The sequence below is a fragment of the Ctenocephalides felis genome, unplaced genomic scaffold, assembly GCF_003426905.1.
Source record: "Ctenocephalides felis isolate EL2017-DRISC unplaced genomic scaffold, ASM342690v1 CF-g0.4_SCAFFOLD_01170, whole genome shotgun sequence".
In the NCBI taxonomy this organism is placed as follows: domain Eukaryota; kingdom Metazoa; phylum Arthropoda; class Insecta; order Siphonaptera; family Pulicidae; genus Ctenocephalides; species Ctenocephalides felis.
The window spans coordinates 19,830,874-19,843,875 of record NW_020537324.1 but is presented as its reverse complement, the minus strand read 5'-3'; the positions used below and the strand labels follow the sequence as shown (position 1 = coordinate 19,843,875).

The 13,002-nt window shown below is 32.6% G+C and overlaps 1 protein-coding gene across 1 annotated transcript in view; it reads right to left on the bottom strand.

Moving 5' to 3' along the window:
* Positions 1-260: 260 nt before the first annotated feature.
* Positions 261-13,002, bottom strand: part of LOC113366971 (rho guanine nucleotide exchange factor 10-like) — a 37,577-nt gene continuing 24,835 nt past the window's right edge. Inside the window, 16 exon segments of the mRNA XM_026608609.1 lie at positions 261-920; positions 923-1,085; positions 1,124-1,273; positions 1,275-1,360; positions 2,311-2,487; positions 2,557-2,683; positions 4,006-4,275; positions 4,309-4,390; positions 5,533-5,851; positions 5,983-6,191; positions 6,284-6,494; positions 6,600-6,824; positions 7,468-7,857; positions 7,944-8,255; positions 8,351-8,687; positions 9,321-9,522. Of these exon segments, the coding sequence (XP_026464394.1) occupies positions 261-920; positions 923-1,085; positions 1,124-1,273; positions 1,275-1,360; positions 2,311-2,487; positions 2,557-2,683; positions 4,006-4,275; positions 4,309-4,390; positions 5,533-5,851; positions 5,983-6,191; positions 6,284-6,494; positions 6,600-6,824; positions 7,468-7,857; positions 7,944-8,255; positions 8,351-8,687; positions 9,321-9,522 (3,920 nt within the window).

Here is a 13,002-nt window from a genome sequence, read left to right as displayed (position 1 = left end):
ATGTTCACATACACATAATGTAATCAAAACACACATAGCTGCAAACTTATTTTCAGATATAACAACATTTGGTATATAAAAATATTTACATGCCTTCCTAACATATCTAAAATTATATATTTAGTATAAACAGTGTGTCAATAACAAAATTTGCAATAACAATAATTTATGTTCTGACAATATAAATATATTTGTAAAATCTAAAATTAATACCACATCACAGTTTTTTTTCCCACATAATAATGTGTGCATCATTTGTATTAGGAACCACCTTGCCTGATTGTTGTCCAGATTTTTTTGCTTTTCATTTGCTGAAATACAACTCTGAGGACGCCAATTAAATAACCTCTACCGCCACTTATAGTTATTATTGTACGCTTTGAATCCTGAGCGTTCACTGTTATTCCGCGTTTATTAGAAATTTTAATAGTGGTATTTGCATTAGATGTTGCAGGAGTCAATTGACTGCTTGGTGGTAATACTGAATTTGAAGTAATATCTGGCGTCAATCTTTCAGATGCTGCGCTATTATTACGTGAAACACCACGCCTAGAAGCAGCTACCGACGACTCCTCACTTCCTGAAGAAGTAGTACAGAGACCAGAGGAACTTCGAGAATCATCAGGAGACCAGTTGGATAAGTCCAGTGAGCGCGGCCGACCACATTTCCAACGTAGGCGCCTGTCCAATGTGCTCACTTTGCCAGGGATTGCTGCTAATTCGGGGTCGCTGCGTCGTAAAGGACTTTCGAAGGAAGTTACTGTTTCTTCATAGTCCTTAATATACATTAAGTCCCCATATAGTCCATATACATCGCAGGTGTCTCCAGAGCCTTGAGAAGATGTTGTACTAGCGGCGCTGAACGAACCGAGACTGCGCGGAAGAGTCTTCGAACCACGAGAAGCAACATCGCCACCACCATCCTTGATCGCCGGCGACGTAAAACTACAGGACTGTTGGCTAAATTTTGACGTAATTTCACGCTTACCGAAGCAGCATTATCATTCATATTTTTAGTTTCACTTTTGTGTTGTTGTGCTAATGAGTTATTGGTATTGTCATCAAATGCCTCAACTTCTTTCCTTCTAAGCGTACCCATATCATAGTTTTTCGGACAATAAGCGGTAAAAGAAAAGTAACTGGTCCACTGTGCACATGATAAGATACATCAAATCGTCCGATAATAGGAACACCTTCTAATCTAGGTAAAGGTACGGTAAGGCAAGCTCCAGTGCTTGTACCAACCCAAAGAAGTCCTTTGCATGCCATAAGCTGTAACTGTTATTTGGGCATTTCCATGCAACTCTCGGTTTGTAGTATTCTGTGCAACACGGGCCGCATCATTTGCGATATCAATATCCTATGTAACAAAAATAAGTTTTCATAATTTATGTTTTGTCTTCGAGGATATATATATTCCGTAGTAGTAATATAATACGAAACAAGAATTAAATAAAATGGGAATAGTATATAGATATATATTCAATAGAAAAGTCCTGGATTTTTTCAATATATTGATTCTTTCTTTTCCGAACAGTAAATCCAATAATAAAAAACAATTTGTTTTTTGAAGATGTTTAATAACGACGTTTCGGAACTAGATACGTTCCATCATCAGGTTTATTCTGTCAAAGATAATGTTTTTTAAAAACTATTGATTAACATTAATTAATGATGGTTATTACAGATTATTAAGAAAAATTATAAAGGAATGGATTATGTACCAGTGTAAAGAGTATACATATGTATGTGCATGTATATATATACATAATAATATTTCTCAACATTTGCTAAAGCAATACATTCCCATTTTTCGTAAATTACCGATACAAGAGCCATTAAAAATTATTTTTGCCCAAGTCCTTACATCTGGCCGACAGAACTCCATCGGGAAAAATCGAGTGTTTTTAACAAAAATATTAGTGATATGGATATGTAAATATTACAGGTAAATAGTTTTTGCTTCTCAATTTTATATAAAACTCTTTTAGTTAATTTTATAACTCTTTACACTGGTACATAATCCATTCATTTATATTTTTTCTAAATAATCTGTAATAACCATCATTAATTAATTTCAATCAATAGTTTTAAAAAACATTATCTTTGACAGAATAAACCTGATGACGGAACGTATCTAGTTCCGAAACGTCGTTATTAAACATCTACAAAAAACAAATTGTTTTTTTATTATTGGATTTACTGTTCAGAAAAAAAACAATCAATATACACACATATATATATATATATATATATATATATATTTGAGTGTGTGTGTAGATAGATATGATACTTTTTTGAATTTATTACCTGCAAATGCCTGAATGTTTCACAATGATACAAACAAAGAATGCTTGAATCTCTGAGAGCTACCCACAATCCAATTCCAGAGAGAGCTAAATGACTTACAGTCTGAGAACTATTATCTTGACGAGTTATATTAAAACTTCGTAAAATCTCGCCAGAATGTGCATTAAGTAACATTACCTAAAATAGATTATATGTAATAATTTAAGTTAAAAATGAAAAGTATAGCAAGTTATTAACCCTGCTCACCTTCCTGCCACAGGACACAAACAATCCTGCATCAGTTGTTGGTAATAGTGATGTGATTGGTTCTGAACCCATATTTACAATTTGCGGCTCTCGTAGAGGCCACCAACTTTTGTCATTGCCAGAACGTCTAAATAGTAATTGAATTAGAAGATCTTGTTAGTTTTTAATTTAAAATATATTTGAGACTAATGTTTACAATATGGTACTGTGAATTAGTGATGTGCCAAGTCGAACCAAGTGATTCGAATCATTCGAATCAAGCCTTTAACGACTTGATTCGAATCAGATTTTACTTGATTCGAATCAACTCGTATCAAGCCGCGAAATATTTACTGTGTACATGTATGAACACAAATTTTCATGATTATAAAAAATATGTTTTAAATTAATACAATATTATAATAATATAAATAATAATAATAATAAATATAAAAAATAATAATAATAAATATAAAAAATAAATCTTGAATTAAATCATGCGAGTCACCCGGCTTTAATACGCTTAAATGTATCACCCGACTCCAATTTATATGACTTTAACCGCATTCATTGTCGTCAAGTCGATATGAACTCATCCGAGTTCCTATGACTCAAACCGACTCATTTCGACTTCAAGTCGATATGAATTCATCCGAGTTCATATAACTCAAACAGAATCATTCCGACTTGAGTTCGAAACATGTGTCCGTGTTTTAGCGTATCGACTTATCGAGATGCAGTGCGTATGGGTCTTGAGTGTTTGTTTATTTTTGACTAAGAGCTGAGAGCAAATTTGTTCATGAAATATCAAAAACTCATTTAGATAATAAATACGCGATTTAGATTTTAATTAATATCAAAATAAACTACACAACGAGTTTTATACACATACGAAATTAGCATATTTTAATTATGCAAGTAATGGCAAATTCACGCAAATGAAATAATATCAATCTTTACAGTAGTGGATTGAATTTTAAGTCATTCGTAAGACGTTAGATTCAGCCCCCTGTTTAGATTAGATCTAAACAATCAATAATATACACATGCATTCGTTCAACGTAAGATTAAGAATATTGTTTTATATGGTTTAGTGATAGAGAAGTGTTTGGTTATATTTTACTGTAAATTCACTTGAAATATTAGTTATATTTGTAGCTAGTTTATTATTATATATATATAATATAAATGTATTCATCTCTGCACTTTTTGGAATTATTTGCTTACTAAATTAATTATTTCACTTATGAAATTATTAAAATGATATTATTTCTTCTCTTAAATTATAATTGTTCATATATGAACTTGATTCGAATTGATTCGAATCATGATTCGAATCACTCGAATCAGGAAATTTGCGAGTCGGCACATCACTACTGTAAATATATAACATGGAATAATACAGTGGATAGACAAAGAAAAACGATGATCGATACAATTATTAAACATTTTGTTTATACATAAACCTACCTGTAAACAAGTACATTCCCATCAGCTAAGCCCACGAACGTCGAGTCGCAATGATACTTAAGACGCGTAATTGGTGCTTGAACGTTTGTCTGATATACAGGATCGGCTTTGTCCGGATCGTTAGCCGCATAAATCATAATTTTTCTAGCGTCTGTACCGAGCCACACAGCGTCTGGCGGGCCGCGAGCATGTTCTAAAGCAGTTACGCGGGTTTCGACCAAATGGTGCGAAGCACAATCCCGCAATGTTCCAGCGTTTGGTGTTGCACCGCTACTGGCACCGCCACCACGTTGAGACACAGACAAAACTGATAAATGGCTACTAGCACCATCACTTGTGCACAGCCATACATAGCCGGATACAGCACCGCGAGAGCGCGTCCTTCCTATAAAGCAATTTCACGAAATTAACATTAAACTGATTATTTGGTTTATTTAGTATGTAACTTAATACAAGTATCACTTATATTATAATATTAAAAGATTAATGAGTTATCTATTATAAGCATACCGCAACTATATTTGAATTTCGGCTGGTAAATGGATGATTTTCGACGGTTACCGATAACCCATTAATATAAATTATTCTTTGGTTCGTCATTTTTTAATGCATAAGCAAACTAGCTGTAAGTGGAATTCTGTCTTAAGGCAATTAAAGCATTGTGCCTTGAGGCAAATTGCTGGAACTTCCCGTATCGTAACGAGATGATCGAGGAATATTAAATGTTTTAAAATAGATTATTATAAATATTGTAACATTGTCTAATATTTATAAAAATTAAATAAACTGAATTGGAAAGTTGAAATTATTTGTTTAAGGTATATTAGAACAGAATTAAAATAGAAACCTGAATTATTTTCGATATACAAAAAAAAAAAATTTAAAAAAAAAAATTGAAACAATGTTTTTTTTTCAAAATCAATTATTTTGTTAAAACAAGCAGAAAGTTCTTTGAATCATTCAAATCGGACGCTTAGTTCCCTTAAAAACCACAATTTTTTGCACATTTAGCTCTGTGTCTCCGAAACCGCTGGACCTGCCTTTGCCATAAACCAATCACCACTTCTCCCCGTTATTGCAAATTAAATGTTTTTTGGATCATTCAAATTGGATGCTCCGTTCTCTCAAAAACTTAATTTTTATTTTCTGCACTCTTTGCTCTTTATCTCTGTAACTTCTGGACCTGCCTTTGCCAAAAACTAATCAGCACATCTCCCTATCGATAGGAATCGAATGTTTTTTGAACCATTCAAATCGGTTGATCCGTGCGCCCGAAAACGTGGACGAAAAAATGTATCCATACATACATACACACACACACATCTATTTTTTCTAAAGTATGCCAAAATGTTCAGAAACCTTCAAAACGTCGAGAAATGTAAAAATTTTCGATTTCGATTTTTGGACGATCACAATAACTTACCCTACGGGAAATTATGTGATAAAAATGACGAACAATTGCAAGACCATGTACTTTTACCAGTAGAAATCATTAAAGTTAAATACTAAAACTTACGAAAATTATACCTGTATTAGTAGGAGCATTGTAGTAACAACCGCATTTAACTTCAGCTTTATGTTGCGAACGATAGACGCAGTGAGATCTAACAAATAGTGGCAATCTGGTAGCAGGACGTCGGGCAGGCGATGCGTCGCTTGTCAACCAGGCAGGAGAATTGTTTGGGTCGAGAGCGAGTTGGGCCAGTCGTAGTTCAGTCAGCCAATCTCGACGCACAGCCGGACCTGCAGTCTGAAATGTGTATGTCTCTTCTTTTCCGCCACGCGGAGCCCTGGCAATCAACTGTAGGCAGCATGAATCTAGCCATGCCATTTCCTCATCTTTTCGCTGTTTTTAAGGTAATTTGAATACATAATAATCAGACTAAGAAATGAACAAAGTAATATATGTCTTTGTATTTATTGAATAAAAAATAAATTAGAGAAAATGATTGAAGATCCGTAATTCTATCAAATTACCTGTATGGAAGACTGAATAGTTTGAAGAATACGTTTCGTAGTGTCAGGTTGTAAATCAGGATAGTTTCCTTTTAGAGTATTTACAATGGTTGCTATGCGAGATATCGCTTCATAATCGTGCATGAGAGCGTTCATTTCTCCACACAAAGAATCCGCCCCGCCGCCATCTGTACCGTTGGTTGACTTTAGCGATCCGCCCCTGTTTAGCCCTGCACAATATATAAAAAAGGTATTTAAAATAAATTTAATATGGTAAAAATAATATACAGGTATTAGACTATAAAATAAAGCGTATATTTACCGGCAGTGAGTATCCGGCTTAACGTGGGACTAGCGCCTGAGTCTTGAATTTCTACATCCGCCGCTGGATGCGTCCACTTGAAAGTTAGCTTCTCCACGGCACCAAAATCAGATGAATGGCGAGGAGTTACGCTGACACACACAACTCTATCATTCAATAATAGTAATCGTCGAGGCTTAGATTTTGTTATCATTCCATTTTGATTATACTCCTGATTTGAGAGAACAAATTTATTACAAATTTGATTGAATAAGAGGCAAAGAACAATAGAACTAACTTTTATTGTTATGAATATAAGAAAAAAAAGATTAATTACCAATTGTGTAACATCATCTTCTCGGATAAGATACCGATTTCCATCGCTGAGAGAGCGAGCGTTGAGTACGCCTCCAATACGAGCCAGCGTTTCGCGGAACGCTTGGCTTTGCTCTGCTTCGCGTTTACGTTCGTTAAGCATTTCCGCTAAAGATTCGAGCTGCGTCAAAGCCAATTGCAAACTCATGCGGTCATGATGACCCTGAGGAGTATCTTTCAATAAATCCTGAAATTCAGAGAACATAATATATTATTCAATTGATATATTTCAATTTATTCTCAGTATTGTCCCGTCAATTAGTATTATCTCATCAACCTTAAAAAATAGTTTTTATATGAAAATACATTATATTTTTTCATCGAAAGACAGCAATAAGTTTCTATTAATATGAAATTGTAATGTTTCAAGTATAACATCAATTTTATATAGGCGTTACAGGGTACTTTATTATAGAATATTCAGAAGAAAAATATAAAATTAATTAAAAATTTAGGTTAATTTTTATAGAAATGTAATGAAAATAATTAAAAATAAAATAAAATCTTCGAGCGGGTTTGGAACTCCCGAGCATAGACGCAAAGATTAGAATTAGATACCACTACCTTGCTACTGATATGAGAAAGCTCTCCATGTTATGTGTTCAACACGCTACTAAAATGCAAACTTTAATTAATTTTATAATTAAACCGCTTTTCATAGGCCTTTAATATTTCCCACGGTCAGTTTGGGCATAAAATTTACCAATATGCCACGTTATTATTATTTGCCGGTTCTCATTGTTAAAAAAAATGCCGTAATATTACAAAAATTATATTTATTTAGTGGTTAATAAATTTTAAAATATATTCATGTGCAATGTCTATTTTACCTGCAAAAACATGATGAATTGCGGGAATCTCTGCACTGGTTTCACCATAAGACCGAAGAATGACAGCCTGTCGTGTGCCGTCATTTGCTTTACTTTAAAAAAGTCTGCCAAAGCTGACTTTCTTTTAGATTCCATTTTGGCGAGTTCCATCGCCACAGAGAAATTATTAATAAAGCCACTATAGATTTCCAAAACTGTACTTTTGGAAAATGTACTAAAAAACACATCGCCTAATCGCTCATCACGATCCCAGGCACGAACACGCTCCGCTAACGCTAATCTAAACATCGAATGGCACTGTAGGATTTCAGGCAGACATAGGAATAATGTAGAAATCTTCGCTGAATTCAGTATAGGGGGGTTGCTTTCTTCCAGCGGTTTTTTATAGTCCTATACGAGAAATATAAAATATTTATTTTAAGTCATAATTTTTTCGATTAATTCGAAACAATCGATGGATCACACGGATCACTTACGTTAACAAGGCGCTGAAGAGTAGCAACATATGAATTCTCGCTATGGACTATTGACTGAACTATTAGCCGTCGCTTCCGTTGTAATTCTGTGAGACCCGGCGGCGGCGGTGGCAATGTTGGCGGAGCGGTTCTTCGCAGCGGAATTTGCTGTTGCAAAGCCGTCGACGTCAACTCACTGTTAGGTGGTAAAGATCCACTGCGATTCGCGTTGTTCACACCGCTACTGCCCGACGTGGTGGACGGCGATCTTCCATAGAAAGAACCTTTGCCTCGCAAAGCTGTATTTGTTACAGGTACACTGTCTTCGTCCATCTAAATAAAATTAAATAATTAAGCATAAATATTAGTAATTTACTCTATATGTGTAATAAAAACAGTATTGATATGAATATTGTCGCTAGATATACCTCCGTTAGTTGAGGCATCTTAGATGAGCCATCGACAACATTGTGATTATTATTAGTTGCTGCAACAGCTGCAGCTAATGCAGCGGCTGTAATTTGCGCGTTGTTGGATGTTGTAGTGCCTCCTAAATCATATTGATGCGAAGAACCTCTTCTCATTGAAAACCATCGCGATAAGCGCCCTCCAGGCGAGCCATCGCCAGGATGAGCAGGATCTGCACCGGGTTGAGCCATTCCAGGAGAATTCAAAGATCCGTTCATAGAAGATGAGCCCGATGAACCTCCGGAAGAGCGCCACAGAGTGCGAGCTTTATTCAAAGTCGATCGCAGTTGACCGCGACTAGAGCAAGAAAAGAAAACACATATGTGTTGAAAACTTTGCAACACATGAACTACTTTTTTATATTTTTGTAGTGAATTATTCGCATACACAAACACGCACGCGCCCACACGTTTTCGTTTAAATATAGCGAAAGCATTATTATAATGCGAAAAAAGTGAAATTACTATATTAGGTACTATAATTAATCATATATATTTAAATAAGCATTTTAGTTGTTTATTTTTAAAATCTGCATTGATGTAATCAAAAATCGATCATATGGACGAAGGGCATAGTATTTATTCGAACGTGAGTGTATCATAATAACTGCAACGCCTAACCTATGATCTTCTAAATGATTCTAATATGCTAAATTGATATGACGCGGAGTTCGCAGAACAACTTTTGAACTATTTTTTATTTTCCGAAGTAAGATACTGATTAGAATTTATATGCTATTTACTTTGTATACTTTCATTGTAAAGCTAATAAAAATGTATCCAGTACATGGTGTAAATTCTCAATAAAAAATACGAAGAATTTTTATGCCGTTTACTTGAAACGGTCATCTCGACGAATATCTTTACATGTTGCAATAAATGATGTTTTCCAAATGCAATTCACATTAATTATAAAAAATATGGTGAATACCTTGTTGTTGAAGCAGCACTGCGATCGCTTTCATCGTCAGTAGAAAGTTCATGATCAGAGTTAGATCCCCAGCTGTCCGCTGAGGTATGGGTTCTGCCACCACCGGTGGGCCCTTTACGCCGCCGTCCGGTGGAGGCTCGAACCGAGGCTGACAGTGTTGTCAGAGGGTCCTCCCAGGCACCCAGATGAGGTCGTGGTTCATCTGGAATAGATATTAATATAACGTTTGCGACAAAATCAATAACACACACACACACACACACTATTGCATATATTGCATGATTTCTGAAAGTCTAGTAATCGGGCATAATTTTTTTTTATTGATGTTATGCCCGATTACTAGACTTTGTTAATATATATATATATATATATATATATATATATATATAAACAATATATACATTATTTTAAAATAAATGTAGTATAGATTTCTTATCACTTGAAAGTGGTTACGTACGCCATAAGCGCCAACCAATATTTATAAAGTTGTATGAGAAAATCGTGCAATGAATGAAACCTAGAAGCGCCGGCAGTATCGCATGTCCCGATGCATAAAATTTAACCGCCTTTCGTACTTCCTTATTATTTATCAGTTCAGGGAGAGACAAGGAAAAAGTGAAAGCACCGTCTTCATATCGGCAATTACTTTATAACCATTTAAGGATATCAAACAGGTACTCCTACTTGACGATTTGCTAGTAATGCTAGATTAGAATAATATAACATAAAAATGAGTTTTTACATTTTATTCCTGCAATTTTACAACTAGTATGCGATGGAGATAAATATTCAGGTCATTCAGTATACTTTTCACTACTAAATTATACAATATTTAATTTATTATGATTTGCATTTTTATAAATATGATTTATTAATTTCATTGTTAATTATTTTATTATTACATATCTGGTTTTATGTGTTTATAAATATACCTTTTTTTGTAAATGACGCGAATAGAACCATGTTATTAAGTGCAATGTGTTAAATAGCACTTAATAAATAATTTACAAAAATTTTGATTTATGTACTATTTATTTTAAGATCGTCATCAAGCTTTATTTCCAATTGAAAATAATAGGTGCTTCAGTCATAAGAAATTTCTCTATAGTATAGAATATATACCTAACCAGTATTTGTTTCAAGATTAAATAGTAAAGATAAAAAAGTGAATTTATAAATATTTTTCCTTCTACACCCAGCCTCGAGCAAATCAACTATTATCGATTTTGCAATCAGCAATAAATGTAAATTGATATGGAAACGGTAGGATTTCTAGTATTATTGAATTGATTTTCTCTTACGTTACATTGCTGTTCAGCAACCTATTGAAATCCATGTTATGATAATGAACACATTTATAAGCCCTCTCTAGATCGAGTTTCACCTGAGAAAACACCTGCGCTCGTAGGAAGTTTATATTTTCGAATAAATGCACTTTCATTAGCTATTTGATTATTTAGTATTGCAAAAGATACATGAAAGTTTCTGATGTTATGACAATTTGTATTGATAATAATTATAGCATTTATAACTATGTTGTTCAAGTTAAAATCATAAATATACAATAGTAGCTCATAATGATCGGCTTGAGATTCTCTTTAATAAATTGACAAAATAAATAATTATGAAAGCCTGAAAACCTTATTTTCCTATAAAACCACTGCAGCTGGAAATATTTTGAATTACCACCGATGATAAAAAAAAATGTTGCAAGTATAAATAGTAAAACATCAGAATGCGAACTAACATAATTATTGAAAACATTTGTACTAAACTTTGTAAGGACAAATAATTACCATAACAATATGATTATAATTTCTATATATTAATTTTAGAGAGATAAATCTTCATGTCAGCAATCAAAATGATATGTTATATAATCTTAAGTAAAAATATGACATCGCTACTACTTGATATCACTACTGCTAGCCTAGGTAGGTATCGAACTCGGATCAAGTGGATGCTAAATCACGTTCTTACTACGGAGCCCATATAACTATCAAAGATATAAAATTCAAAACTGCTTTCAAGTTTACCACTATTTAAAATACAAATATTTGTTATCGTAAATATTGTATTTACATTAACAAACAATGTAAAAACAAGAAGATAATTTCGGAACATTAAGTATTTAAGAATGAAAAAAAAATCTCAAACTTGTTTGTAGATAGATAATAAATCCGGAATGCAATTTATTCTAGCGAAAAGATGGTGAATATTCATAAACAAATAGCATTATGTATCAACAAAATATAAACAGAAAAGTATATCATTTGAATAATTTTTTAATATGGTGTTAGAAAGACTCGATGAAGTATGATTTTGAATACAATACCAAAAATGTATTAAATGAATTATGAATTAAACTTAATATGATTTATTACTGAATTAATTATCGCATTCTCTTATTTTTTGCTTCATTATTTTTTTTTGAATTATTATAATTATCTGTGGTAAAAATAAATAAAACATTAATAGTAGTCGTAACAGTAGATTAATATAAGACATGCTAGTACTAGCATATCAATTTTTCTAATTAAATTATATTAACCTCTTGAATTGAAGTCTATTATGAAACTTTTAATTTTACATAAGTAAGAATTAAGAATGAGACGAATTGATTTACAAAATACTTTAAGGAAAATTCGGTGTACAAATTAATTATCTATAGAAAAAGTACCCATACATAATACCAAAGTGTGAATGAAGAATATTTAATGAGATTTTTGCAAAAATTATTTGCATAAAAATTAAGGTTTGATCATTGGATATAATGTTATTAATTTAGAGCAATTTGGATTCAAGTTTTGATGCTCTCTATTCTTGTAAATATCTTATAGTTTAGGATCAAATATTAGACAATCAAGGATTAAATATCAAACAATTATTGTACTTTTCAGTTTAGCCTTCGCATTAATATAATTATGTACTCCTTTCAATTGTTAAGTCAACAAAAATTATCAATATATCCCAAATTCGCGATTCCGAAAATCTTAAATACTGTTCTGGATGTTTGTGTAGTCAAGCGTCGTCATGAATATTAGATGATGCTAAAACGTTATGGATGTTAAATTTAAATATTCAAGAAGTTTTAATACAAAATAGAATTTCCACGCAATGTGCTACAGTATTTGTGATAAGCAGGAAAAAGACAATGGCATTTAAATTTAAGAAGATAATTCAAAATGATCAGAAAATAATTTTGTAATTGATTTACTACATTAGAGCATCACACACTCAAACCACTCAAAAGAAATTTTTATATACTGATTTATACAAACATTAGTAAATATTCATTTACATTGATAAATAATTATGCATACTAGAAAATGAAATTTAATGCAAATGAATTAGCAACATTTTCTACAAAATTTACTCCAATAATTACAAGCATTGCATATAGGTACGCACCATTACTATCAAAAATTATTAATATTTTTTTATACAATTGGTATCTAATAGAAAAAAAAAGGATTCGAAGCAGTACATAACAGTTCTTATTTGTTTAAAAATTTACTTGGATTTTTCACATATAATTATATACATTCGCGAAATTAGAGCTAGAGAAGGTGAAATATTACCAAATGATTACTATTCCGAATTCTTTTCTCCTGAGCCGTTTTTTTTAATGTGTAACAGTTCTTTTATTATATCACATACGAAAGTAAAAATGCTATTTTAT